Source organism: Trichosurus vulpecula, chromosome 9 (genome assembly GCF_011100635.1).
Source record: "Trichosurus vulpecula isolate mTriVul1 chromosome 9, mTriVul1.pri, whole genome shotgun sequence".
NCBI classification, from domain to species: Eukaryota; Metazoa; Chordata; class Mammalia; order Diprotodontia; family Phalangeridae; genus Trichosurus; species Trichosurus vulpecula.
In genome coordinates this window covers 125983920-126010257 of record NC_050581.1, presented here as the reverse complement: position 1 = coordinate 126010257, position 26338 = coordinate 125983920, and the positions used below count along the sequence as shown (strand labels likewise).

Below are 26338 nucleotides of genomic sequence, written 5' to 3'. Positions count from 1 at the left end.
CAAGGTTCTAGTTCCTTATGATAGTGAGACCCTTGAACCCAATTTGTTTCTGAAACCACATTCATTGTTAGATAAATAATTGTCTGGATATCTGGTCTACTCTCCGTCTTTATTATGCCATAACTACTATGGTGACCATAAAGGGACTGAGACTGTGAGTCTCCATGTGATGACCAAACCTTCACTGAAGGAACACCCTAGGGCACTCAGATAAGTTTTCTACTGATGAACTGCCTTGGCAAAGAACCACCCATACCCAGGCCTCCACATCCCCTCAAACCATATCCAGATGGTCACCTTCTTAGAGATGAGTGGTCCCTGACAAAGGTATCATAGATACCAGCTCTAATAAGCCAACCACTAGTCTACTAGGGAAGTTCTTATTGGCCTGGGATCAGGGGAAGCTTCCTATTCAGAAGGAGAAGACTAAAAATAGAGCTCTCAAATTATGTAAAAACTGATCTAAGGTATATAAGAATCTCAATAGGCCCCAAATTTGGTCTGAAGAAGGGACTTTAAATTACTGCAAATTACAGGTTTTGAGATGGCTTTTAGAAAATTGTGCACATTGACTTTTTGTTTAAAGTTTCAGTGGGAAAGAAGAAGGAAAAACTTCACCAGAAAGCTTATCTAAATGACTATTTTGTATTATCTGTATTTTATGTCTTGGTAAACAAACTGCCTTCTTCCTATGCCTAAATCAGCCAAAGGAAGAAGAGTGCCTTTTCTTTTCTTTTTTTTAAATGTTCACATTAGTCATTTAGTAAAGAATAAAACCAATGGGAGGAACCAAAAGAAAGAGGAGAGAGAGAGAGAGAGAGAGAGAGAAGAGAGAGAGAGAGAGAGAGAGAGAGCAAATAGTATGTTTTAATCTCTGTTCAGACTCCATAGTTCTTTTTCTGATTGTGGATAGCATTTTCCATCATGAGTCTTTTGGAGTTATCTTAGATCCTTGTATTACTGAGAAGAGCTAAATCTATCAAAGTTAGTCATCGCACAATGTTGCCGTTACTGTTCTCTTGGTTCTGCTCACTTCACTCAGCATCAGTTCATGTAGGTCTCTCCAGGTTTTTCTGAAGTCTGCCTGCTCATCATTTCTTATAGTACAATAGTATTCTGTTACATTCATATACCATAACTTGCTCAGCCATTCCACAATTGATGGGCGTCCTGTCAATTTCCAATTCTTAGCCACCATAAAAAGAACCACTATAAATATTTTTGTACATGTGGGTCCTTTCCCCATTTGGACGATCTCTTTGGGATACAGACCTAGAAGTGGTATTTCCGGGTATTTATAGCTCTTTGAACATAGCTCCAAATTGATCTCCAGAATGGTTGAATCAGTTCACAACTCTAACAACAATGCATTAGTGTTCTAATTTTCCCACATCTTCTCCAACATTTATTATAAGTGAAAACTTTTCTAAGGAACTTTAAAAATCCTCAGAAGGTTGAAAATTATATATTTAAAGACAGATAAGAAGGTAATCTTTTCCTCTCATCTACAGACATTCCTGACATTGTAAACTGAGTTTCTGACTGAAAGGTATGTTTTCTACCATAAATTTCCAAATTGTAGTTTGAATATTTTATAAATGCTGAAATATCTTACTGAGTTTTAGGATACCACTTCTTAGAATTTGTTTTAAGGAAAAATAAGAAATAAGATGGACTCAAGAAAGTAGTGAAGGTAAAGAGAAGTAAGAAATCAGAGTATAAAATCAAAGTTTGGTTTCAAAGTTGGTAAGCCTTAATCAAAGACCACTGGAGGGTTATAAAAGGAAAAGGAAGAAAGAAAGTTTAAGCAAGTAGGGATGGGGGAAAAATGGGAAGAAAAGCTGAAGCAAGTTAAAGTCTGTTTGCACTAAGAGTGTGAATAGGGGAGTGGAGAGGACTGAAAATAAAGGGTTTGGAGTTTTTGAAAAGAGGTTTGACAGGGGTTTGATCCCATTGAGATAAGAATAATTTGAGAAACTTTTAGAGAAATGTGCATTCACATTTTCAGACAAACAATATTCTATCAAATTATACCACTTACCAAATGAAAACTCCTACAAGTAAATTTGCAACATGAAATTATTTGAGTAGTCCTGCTAATACTGTCTTTGGAAGAACATTTGAAAGACATGTTCCAATCTTTAGGTTCCAATCCCAAGTTCCAAAGCAGGAGGATGGGAATGTGAGGCTGAGGGTTTCGTGGGATTAAAACTGCCAGGCCCGGGGTCAGGAAGATTCATCTTCCCAAGTTCTATTCTGACCTCAGACACTTACTAGCTGTGTGCTCTGGGCAAGTCACTTCACCCTGGTAAACAACAAGAACAACACACACACACACACACACACACACACACACACACACACCATTGGTTTCCAAATGTTTGTAAAAGGTATATAGGCCTTGAATATATCTTAGTAACAAGTTCTCAAAATTGGATTAAGGATTTTACAGATAAAATTTCATGATAATTGTAAGGAAAGTGAAATTATTTTCCATTTTGAAATCTGTCTGACAATTTTAAGAGACAGAAGGCCTCCTTTTTCAAGTCCTAGGCCTTCATGGATTTTATTTTTTAAGATTCTTCTTTCAGCCTCATGATGACAGTATCCCTATCAAATACAGGGTTTAGGTAAAGATAGAAACAGCAAGTGGTATGTGAAAACTGAAATTCTCTAAAGCTTCATGTGAATTATGGGTTCCTAATTTGATATTCTTTTTGTAGCTCTGTTGCTAGTAGGATTAGAACCATAAGGCTGGAGCTAGTTTTCACCAACTGAACTTGTTATTGGAAAACCAAATTTAGGAGATTGTACTAAATTGTATTGAGTCTTGTTACTGTCAGATTTGAGCAGAATCACCTAGGACTATCTATCTGCAAGTGGCTAGGAGGAGCCCCCTTCAGAACTGCCCTGAGAATGAGATGTATTCCAGAAGATCCAAGGGAAAATGTTTCCAGGAACCACACAATGACCGAAAACATCTGGTTCTCAAGATGAAATGTGCTGATTAGATGGACAATGGGAATGGGTTACCTGGTTACAAGGAGACTCGATGTTGTTTAATATTAATGATCACTATTGTATTGCTTCAGCTTTTGGTTTCCTGATGTTTTATGCTTGCTGAGTTTTCTTGGTTACTGTGGTGACATGTAAATCTCCCCTCTCAAATCAGTCCATGGTAAGTCCTCTAAGTAGTTTGATTTGTAGCCTGCCTTAGCTTACCTATAGAGGAGATTTAACAAGGTTCATCTCCTTAGAGGACATATGAGACTATGACTCTGCTTGTATTCCCTATGACTCTCACCCCATCCCTTTGATGCTCCTTAAGGTTGATTATCATTCTGCCCAGAAATCTCTAATACATAAAGTGTTCAAATAAGTGATCCTGGCAATTGAGAACCCCAGGGTCAAAGTGGGGGAATGTTACGTTAAAAATTACATGAGTGACTAGTTTGCCTTTATCTATCATTTTAGGAAGTTAAGTTCCAACTTTTTGTAAGTCACCTGATCATGGGAAAATCACAAAACAGTAAGGATGCAAGAGTACTCCCCACCTCTCACCTCAGTGTCTCCTGATCCCCTCCACCAATAAGAAATCAAGTGTCTCAATCTCTACAAACCTGTTTTTCCACTTCTTTCAATTATATAATAAATGTAGAAACCAAGGTTCTGGGTACTTATGCTACCTAGAGCCTGGAACCCAGTTTGTTTCTGTAACTGCATGCATTACTAAATAAATGGTTGTATAGATATTAAACACTTGGTGTCTCCATTCTACCACAACAGGTCCATAGGACCATCTGACTTGCAGATAAAACCTACCATATGTGTTGTTTTCTACATGAGAATGTGAGGTGCTTAAGAACATGGACTATCTTACTTTTCTATTTGTATCTCCAGCACATAGCATAATGCTTTACACACAGTAAAGCATTTAATAATTATTTTTTTATTCATGCATTCATTCACTCATTTATTCACCAATGAAAGTGGCAAAGGCCCTGCCACCATGAAAGAATACAAGCTTGGGCTGGTTCCTCAAGTGAGACAATACAGAGTGGTTGACCCTTAATCCTCACCCCACTGTGGGGTATTATCCTGCTCTTTTTCTATGTGGACCTTCCTGCAGCTTTGGATGTTCCCCCTATGACTTGATCCATAACATTCTGTCCTAGGGATTTTTGCCTTTGGGAATTTTTAGCTTTGTCTTCAGCTGGGCCTATTGACCTGCTTGGATCTCTTTTATGGACCATGCTGTCACCCTCAAGGTATAATCCTTCTTTGTGTGCCTATTACTTTCCAGGGTGCATTAGACTCTTGCTTCCTTACATCTGTCATCCACAGAGCATGGGAACTAGGCGAAAAGAATCCCTTTCTGTCTATACTTGGAAATGAAACAGGCCTGACTTTCACATGGGGGCTGTTAGGCAACATAGGTCATAAGAGAAAGGCAAGCCATCCAAAAGTATGAGAGAGCTGTTAGAAGGGAGAAGTATGAACTGGGTCAAGACTCCAAATGACATGAGTTAGTGGAATAGCGTTAGTCACAGGGAGATGAGCTTTGCTCACTGACCCAACAGTCGCATGTCTCTTTTATGTGAGTGCCAGTCCCACTCACTGGAGAGTTTTAAAAGTCAAGGTTACTGAGCCCATGCAATGCCCATATTTACTTTCAGTTCTGTCCTTAGCAGTTATCTGGCACTTAGAAAGTACTTAATAAATGCTTATTCATTAATCATTCATTCTTCAAGCTGAGGATAAATCTTTGGGAAATTCAAGTTTTATTTTCCAGTAGCCTGAACACTCTCAAAAATGGATTCTCCACCCTCACCCTCCTCCAGTGTAAATACAATCCACCATTAAAAGCCTGCTCTGATGGCCTAAGGCAGGAATTCCTAACCTGATGACTGAACTTTTAAAAAATATAATTTGATAACTGTATTTCAACATAATTGGTTTCCTTCATAAGCCTTATATTTTATTTTATGCATTGAAACACATTATTCAAGACATGTTCTTTGAAACATCTCTGTTCTTAAAAAAAAAAAAACTCTTTAAATAAAAAATAGGTATTTTCCATCAAGGGATCGTGAATTGTTTGATGAAATCCTTTGACTGCTTCTCCTACTCAATCCTTCAATTGTAATATGCTTTAGCCTAATCATACCCACTATGCAGCTCTCCAAATCTTAAAAGTTATAATGTGTTTCATAAAATGCCTCTTTTTGGTTAACAAAATGAGAGGTGAAAGTTCAACAATCCAATGATTTTCGGCAAAGATGCATAAATGAGAGTGATGTTAAATTACTGTAGCATTAAGGAAGAATCCCTTTGTAGATAGTTATCCCCCCCCCCACCAGCTCTTCTGAGTGATGGTAGATCTCATCTATAACACACAAAGGGGATGAGGAACACCTATTACTCTTCCTACGATGTGCAGTTGGATGGACAGCTCAGGAAGCTAATCTATTAGTATGTGTATCTTAGACACTGAAAATATACCCAAAAATGAACAGAGGAAGAAGGGTCATCTAGATTTCCTGTGGGACAGTGCATAGTTCTTTTGTGGATCTAAAGATACTCTCTGAAACAAAAGCCCACTTTTTTAATACCAATATTCTTCCAGTGATGTTACTGGACTATGAACCATGGAATGCCACGTTCTCCAAAGAACGGTAATCAAGCAACATCCAAGGGTGGGGTGCATGGTGGGTGTGAGGAGGCTGAAACAATAAAAATGAGGGATGGTGTAGGAGAAGTACAAAGGATTTCATCAGAAAAATGTACGTTTAGAGGAAAAGATAAGCTTGATACATAGGAAGAGTGGGAAATGATAACAGGACAGCTCATGTTCCATTGGCAAAGGATCCAAGGGTTCTTAATCTAGGGTCTGAGGAAGACACACACACACACACACACACACACACACACACACGTATGTATATTTTATATACACACACATATTACGTATATACATGCATATACCCACAAATACACATATACTATATATAATTTACACATATGTGTATAGATAGATAACTGTTTCAATACAGTTGTATTCCTTTGTAGAACTATTTATTTGATTTTGTTGCATTTAAAAAAATTATTTTGAGAAAGGGCCCATGGGCTTCCTTAGACTGTCAAACAGGCCCATGATACAAAAAAAGTTCAGAACTCTTGATCCAGAAGGTGCACAGAATATTGGGCAGACCCTTTCCTTGTGGTTTTCCAGAAGGAAAGAGACAAGAATCATACCAACCTCTTGTACTGCTTGCATTATTCGTAGGGTTTGTGTGTGTGTGTCTGTGTGTCTGTGTGTGTGTGTGTGTGTGTGTGTAATGCAATCTTTTGCATAGAAAAGTGCTATATCAAAGTGGCAAAATTTGAAAAATAGTGTTGGATTTAGAGTCAGAGAACCTGGGTTCAAATATAGATTCTGTCACTTTGTACTTATGTGTCCTGGGAAAACCAATTAGCCTCTCTGGGCTTCAGTTTCCTCATTTATAAAATGAAGAAGTCCAACAAGATGGCCTTTAGGTCCCTTTTGTCTCCTGGTTTCCTTCAAGACTCACTTCAGATCCCTCCTTCTAAAGAAGGCCTTTCTCCTCCCTTCTCCTCCCTTCCCTCTGAGACTACCTTCCATTTACACAATATAGGATCTTGGGCAGATGTAATTATTTGCATGCTCTCTTCTTCATTAGAATGTGATCTCTCTAAGGACAGAGATGATGGTTTTACCTTCTTTTTATCCTCAAAGCCTTAATATAGTGCCTGGCACATAGTAGGCTTTTTAGTAAATGAATATTGACTAATTGATTGATCTCTAAATGCTTTAATTGCTATTAACTTGTATTCATTACAGCAAATGACTATGAATGCTTCCATCCGTGGTTAGCTGTCAGTGTATGCTAAACTACCTTTGTGTTATATAGCAATAAATCTTATTCTCTGGGGTCCATGGACCCAACCTTTTTATTACCCAGAAAGGTCTCAAACTTGGTGCTTCTCCTTTGAAACTTCAACTCTCCTATTGCTTCCTCTCACATTCAACAAAGATACCAAATCTGCTCTTCACCCTCATCCCAGTTTCCAGACTACTCAATTGTTTCCCACAACATCCTTTGTAGCTACATCATACATAGGGTCATTTATCATTTTCCTCATTGATAAGGATCCCTCTTCTATGTGACTAGGCTTGGACCATATTAACCAGAGCAGTTTTGGAATCATGGCTCAATCCAAATGCAGCAGAGCAAGGAGGCTCTGGCTATGTAGTATACTCCATCACAAAAGGGCAGCTTTGACTAAGAAGTTGAGAGATGAAATGGAAATTCTCAATTCACCAATGCCTATTCTTTCCCCTCTATAGTGTGTCATTTTTGATTACGTGCTGGCTTCCTCAGCTTTAGACTCCTGAAAGGAAACATAACAAAATAAAATAAAACCCTCTCCCACCTCATACATTGTATTTGGATCTAGTGTCTGTAGACATTCTGATCTAACAAAGTAGACGATTTATTCCTTTGAATCACAATGCTGACCCCATCTTCTTTCGCTACTAGAGTTCTTTCCAAATGTGCACTTGCCTAAAAAACTATTTTTATGGAGAACTCACACAGGGCAAGCACTCTCATGGTGGTCAGAAGAAGACATACAAGCACACTCTCAAGGTCTCTCTTAAGAACTTTGGAATTGATTGTGTGACATGGGAGACACTGGCACAGAGGACTGCCCAGCATGGTGTGCTCTCATCAGAAAAGGTGCTGTGCTCTATGAGCAAAGCAGAATTGAAGCTGCTCAAAAGAAATGTGATATATGCAAATTTAGAGAATCTACCCCAAATGTTCACATGGAGTATTTGTGTCCAACCTGCAGTAGAGCATTCTGAGCTCACATCAGTCTGATCAGCCACAGTCTGATACACTGAAACTTAACTCTAGCATAGTGATGTCATTTTGGTGCTCTTCCAGAATGAAGGGCAACAACCAATCTTTCCCTCAGGACCTATTAATTGTCCTTAATTACTACCACAAATTGACTCCATTCACAGAATTATAGGATTGAATTATAAAGGACCTCAAAGATCATCTAATCCCACCACCCTATTGTGTCAATGGAGATTGATGTCAACTCTCCGACATTATACAAATCCCCTCTTTTTGAAGGAGGGGATTTGAACCCAGATTCTTTGACTCTAAACCCAGTGTCTGTTTTACCACACCACATTTTCTACACACACACACACGCACACACACACACCCAGAAGATGAAGATGGTACAGAATCACTCCTATAAGACCTTCTCAGATTTTGCTCCCAGTTGTAGAAAGTTCCTGGTAGAAGATGAGGCACAAAACAAAAATTCAAAAATCCAGTATTTTGACTTGTCTACTGATGCCTTCAGAAACAAATCTTGTTCATCTTCCTTTCTCTCCTTTCAATACCACTTGAGACCAGTCTCAAAGGAAGACAGGAATAATAGCAGTTGTAGTAGTAGTAACAGTAATGATGATGATATAAAATTTATATATAACACTTTAACATCTACAAAGAGCTTTATAGGTGTGACCTCATTTGATATACCCTTCATCTTTTCTAAAGCTAAGCACTCCATGTGTCCTCTCAGTCCCATCCCACCATAACCTCATTTCCTCCAGCATCTGCTTCCTCATCATGTATTCTCTACCATCTACAATCAATTTCTTTCTGGGGCTCTTCTACATTGTCTCAACAAAAACAAACTTTTCCTTGGCCTTGCAGCACCCTCTAGTGACCATCCCAATTCTTCTTTCTTTTCATTATAGAACTTTTAGAAAAAAAAATGATAGAGGAGAATCCATAGCCCTTCTCTATCTCTGTTCTCTCTTTGAGACTTCATCAGTCTCAATTGTTGATGACTCCCAAATCTATGTAGAATCATAAGATTTAAAACTGGAAAGGACATGAGAAATAGTCTAGTCCAACCCCTTCACTTTGAAGCAAAGGAGCTGGCTCAAAGTCAACAGTTATTAACAGATCCTCTAACAAAAACATAATAATTTGACTAATTGGTTGATCTTTAAATGCTTTAATAGGTATTAATTTGTATTCATTACAAGGAAATGGCTATGATTGCATCCCTCAGTGGTTAGTTGTCAGTGTATGCTAAACTATCTTTGTGTTACACAGCTCTCTCAACCACAATACACCACATTTCTCACCCTGACCTCATATTCTAGTCCTATTTCCAACTGCCCACTGTAAGGAGCCCCACTTTACTAAATGAAGATGCCTCCGGGAGGTTCAAATCTCCAGAGACATCCTGCAACTCTGTAAAGCCCTGTTTCATGCAGCCCAGGAGACTGAATATCAATTAGTGGCCACTTCCCCAGGTATTCTTCTCCACCACAAATTAGCAACAGTCCCTGGTCTAGGCTCTCTGCTTCTCCTCTTCCCTCACCATTCCTGCTCCTACTTGACCCAAATATGAACCCTATCAAAATTCCCTGGAACTTACCAGTTTCAGTAAGCCCAATTCTACCTATGGCCCCCATCTTCTGACTTCCCATTCTTATAGTAAGTCTTTCCCTTCAACAAAGAAGACTTGCTTTACTTTCTCTCTACCAACTCTGCCTTATAATGTATTCTATGTTTCTTATTCTGCACTTTGAAATCCAGAGCTTCATTCCAACTTCTCTCATTTCACTGCATTAAGATACCCACTGATCATTTTCTCTTTCAGACTCCATGGTTGCCTCAATGTCTACATATTTCAAATTAAATTCATTCCATTCCCCCTAAAACCAAGACCATATCCTATTTTCATCCTCTATCAATGACACATTCATTTTCCTGTTCACTCTGACCTAAACATTGAAGTTTTTATTTCTGTCCTTTGCCCCATGACCTCATATCATATCCGTTCCCAAGACCTGTCAATATTCTCCCTTTGTAATAGCCAGTCTTCTTCTGCATGCCAAGTACTATCAGCTCCAGGCCTCCATCATGCAAATTCTTTCAACAGACTTCTGACAAACTAGCCTCACCACTCACCCCACTCCATCTTGTTTATTACACCCAGACTGATCTTCCTCAACTATCATTTTCATTATTAATTTATTATTATTTAATATTATTATTAATTTAATATTATTTTTCTTTCCTTGAACTTTAGCACTTGGTACTACTTTTTTGCTCGCATCCTATTTGTGGCTCTAATTATTGATATATGTGTTTTCACATTGTTTCTGAGGGTATTGACCAGGTGTTGCAACAATTTGGCTAGCAGCTGTGGTAGGGGTGTAAGACCCACCAACAACCAGCATATAGAAAGCTGCCAACACTGATTCTTTTGATCTGCTTTACTAAGGAAAGTAACATTAAGGAGTTAACAATCTCAGTTTAATCGAACATACAAATATCATTCACTTAGTTCAGGGGAAAAAGCCAGCACCCTGAACTTCAGAGCAAATACAAACAAATGACAAACATCAACAGACAGACCTTGTCTGATTCAAATCTCAATGCATAGTTACCAGGGTTTAACAAAGTCCGAACATCTGGGTTTACAAGCTGGGGGGCTCTTAACTACAGCTGCTCAGAGTTTCCACATCAGTACTCTGCCAAGAGTGAGATCCCCAAGCAAATAGCTCTGTTCTCTCTTTTTATACACTCTTTAGCCATCATCAAACATCATCTGAGCCACCAGAACTCAGGCTCCTACTATAGGCTCTGGTCTTAGCAACTCCCTTAGGACCCTGAGGGCTTCACACCCACATAGACTTAGCACCTAGTAGATAGGGGTTTGGGCCTGGGACTTTGCATCTACTAAGGCTCAATCAAAGACATTTAATTAATCATTTTAAAACAGTAAGAAAGTCCCATCTTAGTTGCCATTACACCAGGTCTTACTTCTCTTTGCTTACCCGCACAGTTGTGCCTCATGCAAAGTAGGTGCTCAATAAATATTCACTGAATTCAGTTGTAATATTTCCCTGCCTTACTAACTTTAATGACTGCCCAGATAGCTAGCCAGATAGCCCAGATGCTTGGCCTGGCATTCAAGGTCCCCAATGATCTTGACTCAATTTACCCTTCCAAGCTTAGTTTTCACTAGCCTACAATGTCAACCTCCCTTTCAGCGCTAACCTCTGAGCAGATTCATTTTTGCCTCCCTAAATTTACTCTTACTGTTGTTTTTCATGCCAGTGATGGAGCATCAGTATCCCATCCAAATACTACCTATTCTCCAAGATCAACTTCAACATCCTTCATGAAGCTTTCCCCCCTTTAGCCTGGGGTGGCTTATCCCTTCTTTGAACTCCCATCATACTTCCTGATCCTTCTACTGCTCCATTGACAAGCCATGGTAATATACAATCAATTGCTTAAGCTGTAAAAGCTAGACAGAGATTGTATTTTATACCTTTTCTTTGTTTTCCCTGACAGTGTCTACATCATAGGCATGCAAACATATTTTGAACTTTATTTTCTTGAATTGCCTGAGGGAAGTTACTACTCAAAGGAACTGTGTATTGAATTCTTTGGTTAAAAAAAAAGGATCCTTTTTTTTTGTAGTGAGAACAATTATACCCTAACTTGCCATTCTAGAAATCCATTATTTTCCTCTATTTTGTTTCTTATACCTTTGCTACAAAACTGTCATAAACCATAGGCTTTTTCCCCATAGGGTTTTTTAATCTATCATACATTGCACCTCATTTATCCAGGTAGTATTACTGGGTAAAAAGCTATTCCATATAAGTGAATTTTCCACATAAATGCAGTTTACTTCCATTATTTATCATTAAAAACTTAACAATTATTGAGAAAGATAGTTGTAAAATTCCTAAAACACTATCATCATCTTTTAGTACCCCTCACCCACTAACAATATTGTATTTAACTACCTTGCATTTTTTCTTAGCTCTCCAAATAGAATGGAAACAGGGGTGTATGGGAGCTAGCTTGAACCAGTTTAGACCTGCTTGTTAAATTTTCAGCTGGAGAATTTAAACCTTAGAAATTGGCAAATGCCATATATCAAAGTTTGATTTATTGTTTTATTGATCATTTACATGTAAGAAAGTGATAGATGAAAAGTTAAGCAGTGCCGATTATACTTAAAGTGGTCTGTGGGTACGTTTTTTTTAAAGTTTGTATTCTAATACAGTTGATTTTATTAAGCACATCCTCATGTTCTTAACAGATGACAGTAGATGGTCAGCTCTTAAAAAATGATATCGGATAATTACTATGAATGACAATAATGACACCATTAGTATAATAAGACTCTCAGTTGCCATTTGCCCCTCTACTAAATGGCCTCATGTTAGCTTTTAGAAGTCTTATGTAAGAACAGGGTCTGTGATTTACACCACCCCACTTAAAAGCAACAGCCTTAGGCATGAACTCTCTTGATTGGTCTGGACACTTGGAATCAATCAAAAATCTTCCAGCTAAATTCAACAGGAAGGCTGTTCTGATTGAGTGAGGTACTTGGTTTGCCCTGAGGCACTTGCTGAAAACTAGGACTCAGGCTCAGAACTAACAGAGGGTCTGGATGTAGAAAGGAAGTCTTAGGGACATCAAGACCTGACCTAAAAAGAATCTGGAAAAGAAGAAAGATAAAGTGGTATTGAGCCAGAGCAGAGAAAGAAGAGATCAAGGAGGGCCAGTAGCCCTATGTAGATCTCAGATCAAAAGACTCAGGCTGATGCCACCTATTGTATCTACCTTCTCAAGGACCAAAGAAAGTTCCAAGAAAAGGTCTATTCTTCCTCTCTCAGTGCCTATGCATGAATAGACACCTTAATATACTTTGCTTCTTTTCCCAAGTGTTTTAGTTGAGCTGAGTTTTGCTTTACCACAAAGAGGCCAGGGGTTAGCTAGAAATGAATGTAAGTGTAAAATAATGCATAAGGTCAAACTTCTGTCTGAATTTTAGAAATTTTCCAAACATGGGAATCAGAGTAATTGTGACTGTAAGTTCTAATTTAATGTAAGTTCTGATTTAATATAAACTCTGTAAAATAGCATAGAAGATAATATATTGCCCCTAGGCTTAAAATAATCTAAATATTACAATAGGATGTTAAACTTGAATTTCCTTTTTTTTTTTCCAATTTTTCCTGTTTACTTATGGCTGGCCACAATTGCTTGCCACTTTTTTTTTAAACTATTTTAGGTGTGCCGGCCTTTGGTTTCCTTCCCTTTTCCCCTTTCTAATTGATTGCTTCTGATAGGATTCTGGACAGAAAAACAGATAACCAAGTTTGTTAGAGCTGTGTCTAAAATAGGAAAAAAGAGGTTCTGAATGAGGAATTGAGGGGTTCTCTTTGCCTTTATGTTTTAGTTTCAAGGCTTTGTGATAGCCATTACTGATAGTTCATGGCCCTCTTTTTCCTGCTTTTTAGACACTATTTTTTAAATGATTTAAGCTAGAGAATAAGCTGTCTTTAGAAAAGATGACACTGTATATCCCTTTGCCACTGGGCTAAGTGTTATCACTGTTACCAAAAATGATGTCTTTATGACAATCAGACACATTTCCATGAGCCATTTACCTAAGCATAGCATAAATGTGGAGGAGGGTAGTAACTATCCTGTCTCCTGGGCTCTGAGATGCTGGTGTTTTTGGATTGATTCCAATTTCTCTCAAATAAATGACAACAGAATACTCCTACCTACCACAAGTCTGATTGCTTTCAGATAGCTTTACCATCTGGTCAGTTGTAGGCAGCACAAAATATATTCATTTTTTTTCTACCGGATTCTTTTACACACACATCAAGAATAGGATACATTCAAAATTCTTGCTTTTAAATATTTTTAATCAGAGATGCATTGGCTTTCAGCATCATATATGTGTGTATACATACATACATACACATATACATACATATATATATTCAGACATACTCTATGTATTTTTCTTATGTAGTAAATGCATTGCTTAGCCCCAAGGAAAAGAATCAATGCAGTTTTTAAGCTCTGAAAATTCATGACGTATGGGTCTTACTGTCCAACAGTGCTTAGCAATCAGTCTATTTCCTATTTCAAACATTCGTAATTCACCTAGGACATTATTATTCAAAAAGCAATTCAAATTGAATTGGAAGGGGAAAAAAAGATATGCTTACAGTGGCCAATTCATCAAACTTCCCAAAGAGTTCATTCAGGAGCTTCACCAGCTCTTGAGCAGTGCACTGGGATGCCAAACTGGTGAAGCCCACAATATCTGCAAACAAAATGCTGCGAAGAGAAAAAAGGAAACATTAGTGCCACATGTATTCTCCATGCTCATAACACTCTCAACTGCAGCACAGCTCAGAAATGCACATGAAATAACTGGAGAACCCTGAACGGCTCAGCATTCTGAGCTCTGGTTCAATATGTTTGTGACAGCCTTCTTGGAAAAACTTAAGGTCTATTCTAAGTTCTGAAAGCCTTATCCAGTGGAATACTGGGGAAAGTGCTAGATTTGGAGTTAGAGGCATTGCATTTGAATCTCAGTTTTGTTACTTACTAGAAGGGTGCTCATGATCAGATCACTGAACTACTCTGAACCTCAGTTTCCTCATCTGTAAAAGGAGAGGGGGAGGATGGACTAGATCAGGGGTTCATAACATTTTTGTTAAGATGTTAACATGTTTGTGTGGGATGCACTCATTTGGCAGTCTGGAGAAACCTATGGATCAACTCCCAGAATGCTTTTAATACATAAAATAGAATACATAAGATTATAAAGGAAACAGATTATTTTGAAGTATATCTTTCTAAAACAAAGTTCATGGACTCCAGGTTAAGAACCTTTAGATTAAATGATGTATAAGGTCAATCCTTCAAAAAAACTTCAATTGAGCACCTACTATGTGTCAGGCAATGTGCTAAGTGCTGCTCAATCATTATCTCCTTTGATACTCACCACGACCCTGGGAGGTAGGCACTATTATCGTGCCCCTTTTATAATCCATGTTGCCTCTTCGTGTTGTAAAGTCACTAAGACTTTGGTCAGGTCAGCTGAAAGATTACATGCCGTATTTCACCCCCTGAGCATCGCCACCACACCATCGTCGTACCCCGTAGGGCTTTTTTCCAGACCAAAAATTGGTTTATAATCTTTCATCACATAATCGTCACAAAATATAATTCTGTTCACCATGACTCTTAAAAGGTGAACAGCAACAATGTATTCACCAGTGGTGTGTGGATACGCATTTATCTCTCACTTTGCGAGCCGGGAGCCTAGAATTTGAAGCCAGTGCGCATTGTCAGAATATTTCTGAGAGCCCACTTGGGCGGTTTGTTTAGAGTGATGCAGTACTAATGATATTGTCACTCAACCCAATGAAGAGCTGTAGGTGCAAGGGGAGCGGGTGGGCAGGTGAAGCCTCCAGGAGTAAGTCAAGGGATAGGGTAAGACTTTCACCTTCCCAATTTTAACGTATATTCATAAGTATTCTGTGCTTCCTAAGCTTGCACCAAAAACAGTTTACCAATAAATGATTTTTAAGTACTACTGGCACAATTAAAAGAAAAAGCTTCACATAATGTTCATACCCCACTTTTTTGCAAAAAAATTTTGGTCATAAAATCTGCGATGATTATGCAGTGAAATATGTATTTGTTTTTGTTCAGTTGTTTCAGTTGAGTCTGACTATTTGTGACCCCATTTGGGGTTTTCTTGGCAGAGATGCCACTTCCTTCTCCAGCTCGTTTAACGGATGAGGAAACTAAGACAAACAGAGTTTAAGTGACTTACCCAAGGTCACACAGCTAGGAAATGTCTGAGGCTGGATTTGAACTCGAGTTTCCATGACTCTATCCATTGCACTCCCCTTTAAACCTATGATCATATACTCACTTTCTACTCCTACAAAATGCTTTTGGAAACTCTGTGACACTATCACAAAACAACATTGTACATACTTGGCTAATTCCTCTACTCATTCCCTGACAATCCAACTGTATTTCAAACTTCAGCTACTGTTGCAGTAGAACATTCATTACTGTTTCTTTATTTTGTCTTTGTACCTCCATGACTTAGTGCAGTACCTTACAAATAATAGGGGTTTAATAAATGCTCATGCAGTTGAATAGTTGGGAAACAATAGGACAAAAAAACTGGGCAACTAGCCACATACATTCTCTAGAAGACTGATCTTCCGGAGAGGATATTTGGAGACATACACCAGCAGTTACCTGAGGAGTCCAGGGACAATGGGATTTTGATCCAACACTTGACACAGTACTCTGGTAGCTAAAAAGGTGCTTAATAAATGCAGGCTGACTTAACCCGTTGCCAAGTTTTAAATTGCTCAGAACCAGATTCTGTGCTATGGGAGACAACCCAGCTTTGACTGCCCAGCCCTCATTTTCACGTAGTCCCATGAACTTTCCCTAGTCAGTAAATGTAAAGATTCTTATGTTTCCTTAATTGTCAATGTTTTCTCTGATTTTTTTTTAATTGTGAACAGATGATCATGTTATGTAGGCAATAAATGATGGAGAATAAGCCTGGGTGTTATAATTAAGTAGAATGTACACAAGTTAATTTGGCATATTTAATGATAAAGAAAATTGTCTGCCATATGATAATTATGCATAAATAATAAGCAATTTATGTAAATGACTAATTATTTTCACAGGCACACCACATTTTTATAGTGTTTTCCTCTCTCTTTAGTTCTGTTTCTATTATTAGCATAATGCCCATGGTTTTCCCTGATGCCATTTTATTTGGCTTAATTTTCCTCCTCTTCTCTCTCTCTCTCTCTCTCTCTCTCTCTCTCTCGGGAGGATCCCAGGATCACAAACTTAGAATTATAAGGGACCTTGGTGTCTATCTACTCTTACTCCCTCATTTTATATGAGAAGCCCAGGAAAATTAAGTCATTTGCTTAATGTCATGCTGGTAATAAGGCTTTGAACTCAGGTGCCCTCATTCCAAATCCAATGCTCTTTTTTCATAGATATATACATCCTTGTGTGCACACACACTCTAAATGATAAAAAGGCTTTGTTTGGGCTTACCACCATAAGGGTTCCCATAACTATGTCCTTTGAGTCATTTTTGAGTGATGTCCTCCTCTCCATGACCCCATTTGGGGTTTTCTTGGCAGAGATACTGGAATTATTTGTCATTTCCTTCTCCAGCTCATTTTACAGATGAGGAAACTAAGGCAAACAGGGTTAAGTGACTTGCCCAGGGTCACACAACTAGTAAGTTTCTGAGGCCAAATTCGAAGCCAAGAAGATGAGTCTTTCTAACTCCAGGGCCCAGATTCTATCCACTAGGCCACCTAGCTGCCCACTAACAATGTCCATGTGGCCTGAATCGAGGTCTCCTTAATCTCTATTGCTTCATCCCAGAAAGGAGAAAATAATGGCATACACTAGAACTGGGGAATTTAAGTTCTGCCAAATGGTTAATACTGTTTTTACAAAACCTTTCAGGTTATATTACAATTCCAAAAGGAGTTTGCCAATTTCATCAGAATTTTCTTCTATCACATAGGTTTCTGTGAGTTGGTTTATTTCATTTTTGTACATTTGAGTCACAGTACAAATATGCAGGCAGCTAGATAGTGCAGTAGATAGAACATTGGGCCGGGAGTCAGGAAGACTCATCTTCCTGAATTCAAATCTGGCCTCAGACACTTATTAGCTGAGTGACCCATGGGCAAGTCACCTAACCCTGTTTGCCTCAATTTCCTCATCTGTAAAATGAGTTGGAGAAGGAAATTACAAACCACTCCAATATCTCTGCCAAGAAAACATCAAATGGGGTCATGAAAATTGGACATGACCTGAAACAACTGAACAAAACATACATCAAATATCTACTCTTTCAGATGACCTGACCAAGGTTTTAATGACTGTGCAATATAAAAAGGTAGAGTGGGATTGTGGTTAGTGTTGGACTTGGAGTCAGTACAGTTGAATTCAAATACCTTTTAGTATTATAGTTTAGAAGGAAAAGCTCTAGGAATGGTGGTAGGTCAGAAGAGGCTTCTTACAGATAACATTTGAGCTGACTCTTAAGGGATGCCAGGGATTCTAAGAGGTAGAGACGGAGAGAGACAGAGACAGAGAAACAGAGAGAGACACACAGAGACAGAGAAAGAACACATTGGATTTGGAATTAGAGGATGAGTTCAAATCCTTATTGAGCTAGAGTTGAGTTCTATGAAGGATCTTCTTGTCCTTAGGAAAATGTCTAATTACCAGGTCCTAAATGTCCTCCCCACCTTTTACTTCTGCAGGGATTCTAGAATGCACCCCAGGGTTCAGACAATCTATTTAACACAGATAGTACATTGTCTAGACCTCTGTATGTTCTGGAAAGAAACTCCTCCACTAAATTGTATATGGTTTTTTAAAGAGCTTCCTCTAACATATACAGCCCTTTGTGTGTTGGGCAAACCCAATCCCAGGAATCCCTTGTGGGGACTGAATTTCATCATTTTACACTAGCAATACAACTGCTAGACAGACATGGTGCTAATTTTAGCTTAACTTGTGATTACCAGCGAGTGCAGTAATTCTAAAGATATCAGTACTTAAGCCCACAACAATGAAAAATCAATAAGCAAGTCTGTAGAGCATAAGTTTAAAGCATTGTCATAAAATAAGAGGGACAATGAAAAAGCAGTTCAAAATGGGAGACTCAGCAGGAAATCACAATTTCTGTAAAATAATCAAGGAAGTTCAGTCATAGGAACTGCCTGGACTACCACAAAAACCTATATTAAAAAGAAAAGATCCCAAACCAAGTCAAGATTTTGAGCTGAAAGGGATCTTAGAGGCCTTCTAGTGCAACCTCCTGGTTTTCCAGATGCGGAATTGAGTCTCAGAGAAGAGTTGAAGTGATTTGCCCAAGGTCGCAAAGCCAGTAAATATCAGAAGTGAGATCTGATTCCAAGTGTCATGATTCCCAAGCAGTATTATGTTGAATCCAAGTGCATTGTTCAATTTTCATTGCAAATATGTAGATCTCAGAAACTGACAAACCTTACCAATCAGGGCTTGATTTATTGCTTTATTGATTGTCTACACTTGAGAAAATTGTGGAGAAAATGTTAACAAAGTAAATTAACTTAAAAATGGGTCCTGTGTACAGTTTGAGCCGGTTGTTAAACATTTAGGATCACACCCCTTCACCTAGGCCAGCAATCTTACTACTATATTACTCTGCCCATGTGTCATAGCTTGGAAATGCTGTGGAATAACCCCTTCCAAGGGCTCTTAACCCATTTTGTATCATGGACCCTTTGACAATCTAGTGAAGCTAATGGACCCTCTCTCAGAATAATGTTTTTAAATGCAGAAGATAAAATACATGGGATTAAAAAGGAAACCAATTATACTAACATATTATAACTTTTTTTTTAAGTCCATGGACCACAGGTTAAGAACTCCTGACCTCGAACTATTGTATCATGTTCTCCCCACCTGTTATGCATTCCCCATAACACCAGAGGGTGCTCTAGGGCCATCTCTGATTCACAGAGCCTTTCTCCCCTTAATTCTTTGGAGATAGCCACCTTTGCAGGTAGTAACAATTATCTAATTAGTCTAAGGCTTTGGTCTGGATTTACCCAATAAGCTCTCATCTCCACAATCTACTCTCCTCATGCCTGGTGTGTGGGTTTCCTTGTTGAGTTGTAAGTCCTGGTTGAGTTTTGGTGGAGATCTTTCACAAAGGCATAACTACCTACGGATCTTATGTATATTATCAGAAGGAAAGAAAAACAAATAGGTCAGTGTACCTAGTGTGGGTTTCTTCTCCTAGGTTACACAACCCTATTGAGGGTGAGGACCCTTTCAGCAAAGCAGGCTCCAAACTCCACAGCTTAGTATCTCTTCCTCTCCCCTCCTTCTCCTGATCCCCTCCCCCAGCTTGTCCACCTTAGGACTTTCTCACTTCCCCAAGTGTCAGTGTCCAGAGGCTCTTCTGTTAGTCTTCCTTGCAGGGAGCTCTGGAAACTCTGAGATGAGGAAATTTTCTCCCCCTGTGCAGGTCAGCACCTTCAGTGCAATTTGCTGTCTTAGGTCTTACCTGACAGGTTACACAATTTGCCCAGGGTCACACAGCCAGTGTGTGTAGAAGGCAGAATTTGAACCCATACCTTCCTAACCCAGAATCCAGCCCTGTGTCACCTAGGCCACGCTCCCTCCATAATTACAGACCAAAATTCATAGGCTCATTCGAATACCTGGGCATCCTCACACCCTATGCTTCAGTTCCCGATAATTGGGCAGGGTCATTTCACTACAGTCTCACCTACAAAAAAGATCTATTTTTAATTCCCTTACCTGGACTTAAAATTCCAGTAGAATATAAAAAGTACAATCCCCAAATCATGAAAGAATGGGGTATTAAATAAAGTAACTCATGACATGAATCAGTTTCTGTAACAGATAAAACCTGGGGAAACTTTTCAGCCTACAAGAGCATATACTTATTTTAGCCAAGGAGATCTTAAGGGTTGGACAAATAACTTCTAAGGTTTGTTCCTGCTCTGAATATATGATCCTACGATAATCCAGGAATTTATCGCTTCCACATATCTGATTTTCTTAGTTCCTAAACAAAGATAATACAGCTATAAACTGCATCATACAATCTTGATTATGCCTGAAAAATCAAACCCAAATAATTCAGTTTCACACCACATTAGGAATAATGTTGATTTCTAAAGTCCACTTAAAAGAGTCCATGAAACATAAGAGGTTTTAAAAAATAAAATAAGCACCGTTCAGCAATCCTATAGAAAAAACACACTGGCATGATACAAGAGGGAAACGCTACTTTCTGCATTGAAGCTGCAGATGCTGATAGAATATTAGAGGTGTTTGAGTCAATAGTTAAAATTTCAGTATGAGCTTCATACCTCAGAAATCAGCTAGTTACAGAGACAATGAAATAGCAGTTCAAAATGGGCATCCCTGTAGAAGATTACTACAACTTCTGTAAAATAATCAAGGAAGCCCAATAATGCTACAAATCAAGGCTTGATCTGTTGTTTTGTGCATTGTCCAGACTTAAGAAAGTGATGGTGAAAATGGTAAAAATGCAGATTAAACTGTCCTGTGTATCAGAGTTAGTTGTTAAATATTTATCAGCACACTCCTAGAAGGGAGCCTTGAAAAATATATTTATATATCTACATACATATACATACATGTATACATATATATGTTGTGCATATATATGTATGTCTATATACATACATACACACATATACATACATACACACATATACATACATACACACATATGTATTTCCCAGAGATTCAATTTCAGGCCTAGAGAGAGGCATTGTGATTTTGTGATTTGTCTAAAGTCACAGATCTAATAAAGAACTGAGTTTTGAATTGACACTTGGTGTAGTGTTATTTCTCCTACCCCATACTACCTTCCCATACACCTAGATTGCATCTCTGCACGATGAGGTGGTCAGCCAGAACACAGTTCTAATAACTATCATCTCACATCCGACATTCATGCCATGACTATGGACAAGTGAGTGAGTCACTCACCTAACTCTCAGTTTAGCCATCTGTAAAATGGAGATGACAATTTATCTTATTTTTGCTATACAGAACTTGTTTGTACATAGCTGTCTTCTCCCATTAGACTGGGAATTTCTTGAGAGCAAGGATTGTCTTTTGCCTTCTTTGTATCCCCAGTGCTTAGCACAGTGCCTGGAACACAGTGGGCACTTAATACATGATTGACTGTTTACTTTGATTGATTGATTCATTACCGATTGATTCTCCACTAGTACTGCTTACCTTATAGGATTGTTGGGAGGAAAATCCTTGAAAATCTTGCCATGGTATAAAAGTGTGAGTTATTTTTATTATCTCTATCCCGAAGGATAAATTCCACATATGTAATCATAGTTAAAAAGCCTCATGATAATAAAAATATTTAGAATTAGAATTTACAAAGATCTTCCCCCTCTGCCCCCTGTTGTCAGAGTGTGGTAACTATATATAGATAGATGGTGTAAGCAAACATCGAAATGCCAAAAAGACATTCCATTTTGGAATTAAAAATAGTTTCAACCAAAATATCTTCCTAGAGGCTTGGGAGAATGTGTAGTAAGTAGCACAATCCTCATTACCCAATTTTAAATTCAGGGTAATGTAATTCACTGAGTGGCAGGCCCACATAAAGGAACTAAATTGTGACAGCTGAATGTGTTAAAAATATCTGCATGAGGATGTGATTATAAGGCAAAGAAAGATTTTTTTTTTAAATTAAGTATCAGAATCATAAGGCTGAAAGGGTTTTTGTAGGCAGGCAGTTAAATTCCCAGTTTTCAATGAAAAGAGTACTTGGACTTGAAGCCAAGAGAGACCAGGTTCAAATCACAATTCTCATACATGGGAAGTCACAAAACCTAATTCTAAAACTCTAAACCTTAGTTTCCCCATCTATAAGATGGGAACAATACCTTACATGGTTGTTTTGAGGAGTAACTGAGATAATATGTATTGTTGGTTATTCAGTCGTGTCTGACTCTTCGTGACCTTTTCTTGGCAAACAGACTAGGGTGATTTGCCATTTCCTTCTCTAGCTTATTTTACAGATGGAGAATTGAGGGAAAACAGAGTTAAGTGATTTGCCAAGAGTCACATAGTTAGGAAGCGTCTGAGGCCAGATTTGAGCTCAGGAAGGTGATTCTTCCTGACTCCAGGCCTGGTAATCCATGCACTATGGCGCCTCCTAGCTGCCCTAAGATAATATGTAGAAGGCACTAATAATAATATGTATCAGGGTGTGCTGGAGCTCCATCATGCTCAGGAAAATGGATTGTTAACATTTTTAGAAAACATTGCACCTTGGAAATTGGCAAACTACAAAGCAGAGCTTGATTTATTGTTTTGTGGATTGTCTAGACTTGAGAAATGATGGGGAAAATGTTGATAATGCAGATAATCTTAAAGGTGTGTCATGCCATTTCAAGGGTCAGTTAAACATTTACCAGGAACCCCTGGCTATTATTATTATTATCATTATTACTACTAATAATGATTATCATCTACCTCTGGTGGAAATATTTGTCAGTTGCTTTGCAGGGAAACTTCAGATATCAGATGGACTGTTCATTGAGTTTCCTTCTATGTCTGAAATTCTCTCATTTTACAACAATTGATAAAGTGTTCAGGGCATACAATTCTTGGAGTGGATATAAAATGGGGAGATGTGGACTGAATAACAATATAATTAGATGGATTTGGAACAGGTTTGGGACTTAAGAGTCTTTGCTAACATTTTCATATCAACTTGACAGGAAGTCTCCAATGGAGTGACCCAGGTATCTGCATTTGATTGCATGCTGTTTAATGTTTTTAATGATGGTTTTAATTAAGGCAAAGGTGTAATGCTTATTGTATTTGTCATCGGCACAAACTTGAGAGTAATAGCTAGAAAGGCGGTGACAGAATCAGGATCCAAAAAAGATCTGAACAGGCTGGAGGATTGGGCTAATAAGATGAAATAAGAGAAATGCAATGTTTTACATTTAAGTACAGCCAATCAAATTTTTTCTTTCTTTTTTTACATCAATACATATGTATGGAATAAAGCAAACATTTCCATAACATAGTACAATAAAAATATGATTGTATATAAAACTGGAAATCTACTAAGCATAACTTGCTATTCCTTTCAAATACACATCAAAATTATCATGTAAATTTCTCTTTTTTTCTATCCCACTCCTACCATTGGACACAAATAGGTATGGGTATGTGTGTGTGTGTGTGTGTGTGTGTGTGTGTGTGTGTGTGTAAAATTATTCTATACATACTTCTATTTGTCAGTTCTTTCTCTGGATGCAGATCTTTCTTCATACATCCCTTATAATTACTTTGGGTATTTATAATAGTAAAAATGACTTATTCCCTCAAAGTCATTCTTAAAACAATATTGCTGTTACTGTATACAATGTTCTCTTGTTTCTGATCATTTCACTCTTCATTATTTTGTGCAAGTCTTTCCATGTTTTTCTAGGATCGGTGAGCTCATCGTTTCTTATAGCACAGTAGTTATCCCATCACTATCATATGCCACAACTTGTTCAGCCACTCCCCAGTTGATGGGCATTCCTGCAATTTCCAGTTCTTTTCCACCACAAAGAGAACTGCTATGAACATTTTAGTATAGTTAGATTCTTTTCCTTTTTCCCTAATCATCTTTGGAAACAGACCTAGCAGTGGTATTGCTGGGTCAAAGGGCATAGGTAGTTTAATTTCTCTTTGGGCATGATTCCAGATTGTTCTCCAAAATAGTTGGATCAGTTCAGAAATACAAAATGAGGGAGTCCAATAATTGCCCTCCAAAAGATCTAGGAGTTTTAGTGGGCTGTAAGTTCAATATGAATGAATATGGTGATTTGGACATCAAAAAAGGCTAATGCAATTATGCACTGCATTAAGAGAGAAATGTATTCCAGGAAAAGAGAGGTGATAAGTCTACATTCTGCCCTGGTCAGACAATAACCTTAGTATTATGTTCAATTCTGGGTACCACATCTTAGGAAGGATGTTGAGAAGCAGGAAATTTTCCAGAGGAGGCCAAGATCAAATGATTCAAGATCACTAGGCTTTCAAGCAAGGGCTATTGTTGGGTACATAATCTTTCAGATATTGTTTAGAAAAGATGGTTCTGAGGTACCATCCAACTCTAAAATTTGGTGATTATATGAAAATAAAACCATGCATTCCCTCCCTCCACCCCCAAAAAAGAAATGCTATTATTATTCACGTCAGTCTTAGCTTCTCTCAACTCTTCTTGCCTAGTCCTTTACTCTCCAACAACTGACAATATGATAGGATTGAGAGTTAGAAAGGAGCCTTAGAAATTATCTATTAGTCTAAAGTTGAAGAAGGTCAACCCCAGAGAAACAAAGTAACTTATCTAATTCTATATAGTTGGTAAATAGGAGGAATTATGATTTGAATCTAAATCTTGAACTCTAAATCCATTATCCTTTCCATATCAACATACTGCCTCCCTCTCCACAGGCCCCGTTGTACCCTGGAGTATTGTCAGGATGAGAGACCTAGTTATTCCTCCCCCTAAAGCTCTTTCCTTCTCACCACTGTGATCAATCTGCATCAATTTCACATGAAAAGACAAGAGGTCAAGGATGTTCACAGGGCCTATGCTGAAGCTTGCTTTGAGCGCATATATCTAACAAACTTTCTTGCTTTTTGAAGTCATACAATTAGCAACAGGGACAACGTAGCACACTGAACAGAGGATGGGGCTTAAAGTCAGGAAGACCTTGGTTCACATCCTGTTTCCAACACTTCCTAACTATGTGATCTTGGATAAATCACTTAACCCCAAAATGTGTCAGGCAAGTCCCTAGAAATAATGCTTTATTTAAGTCATAGCCAAGTTGTGGTCTGTATAGGTAGAGACTTTCCATACCTGATGTTCCCTACAATAAAGAAATCACAGATACTGGGCATACAAAGTCAAATGGACTCCCCTTTGTATTGATGGGTAGTAGGAGCATCTCAAAGTGGGCAGAGTGCTAGGCATGAAGTAATGAAGACCTCAGTTCCAAGCCCACCTCACATACTAGCCCTGTGACCATCAGTAACTCATTTAATTCTATTCAGATGCAGTTCCTTTATCTGCAAAGTGAGGATAATAATACCCATATTACCTAACTTACAGGGTTGCTGTGAGGGTCAAATGAGTTAATAATGTATACTAAGTGCTGTGTAAGCTTTAACTTGCTACAAAAATATCTGTTGTAATTATTAGCAGATTATATCATCATTTGATGAAAACAAAGCTGTAGAAGTAATTTTCACCACAAGAAACAGAGTTAGAACTCAGGTCATGTCCACTTTGCCTTACCTTGAATCATAAATGCATCATTAACTCGAACCCTTTGTTGGCTGATTCAATTTGTGATGCTGTTTTAATGTAATTATCATGGGTACAGCACGGCTGCCTCATTGCTTCACCCTTCCCACAAATAAATATCTCTGCCCACTCCACTAACTGATCCCACTGATCCTTATCATTGGTCCCTCCTGACCTGAGACACGCACGCTCCAACATGACAGCCACTTTCCAGTATAGAGAGGGGCTACCATAGAAGACTATTCTGTTTAGCATCAGGGGTAGAACTGGAAGTAACAGGAGTAGCACAGAGACTGATTTCCAGTTCATGTAAAGAAAAACTTCACGATTAGCTGGCCAAAATTGAAATAGTTTGCCTTGGGATGCAATGGGATTCCCAACACTAAATTTCTTCAAATTGGGGTTGAATGACCACTTGTCATTGAGGATATATAGAGGATTTCTGATCAGGTTGGAC

The 26338-nt window shown here is 38.3% G+C and overlaps 1 protein-coding gene across 1 annotated transcript in view; it reads right to left on the bottom strand.

Moving 5' to 3' along the window:
• The window catches only part of ADCY1 (adenylate cyclase 1), a 351817-nt gene that overhangs the window by 148671 nt on the left and 176808 nt on the right, over positions 1–26338 (bottom strand). Inside the window, exon 4 of the mRNA XM_036738252.1 lies at positions 14120–14231. Coding sequence (XP_036594147.1) covers positions 14120–14231 — 112 coding nt within the window. The remainder of the gene's footprint in view (positions 1–14119; positions 14232–26338) is intronic.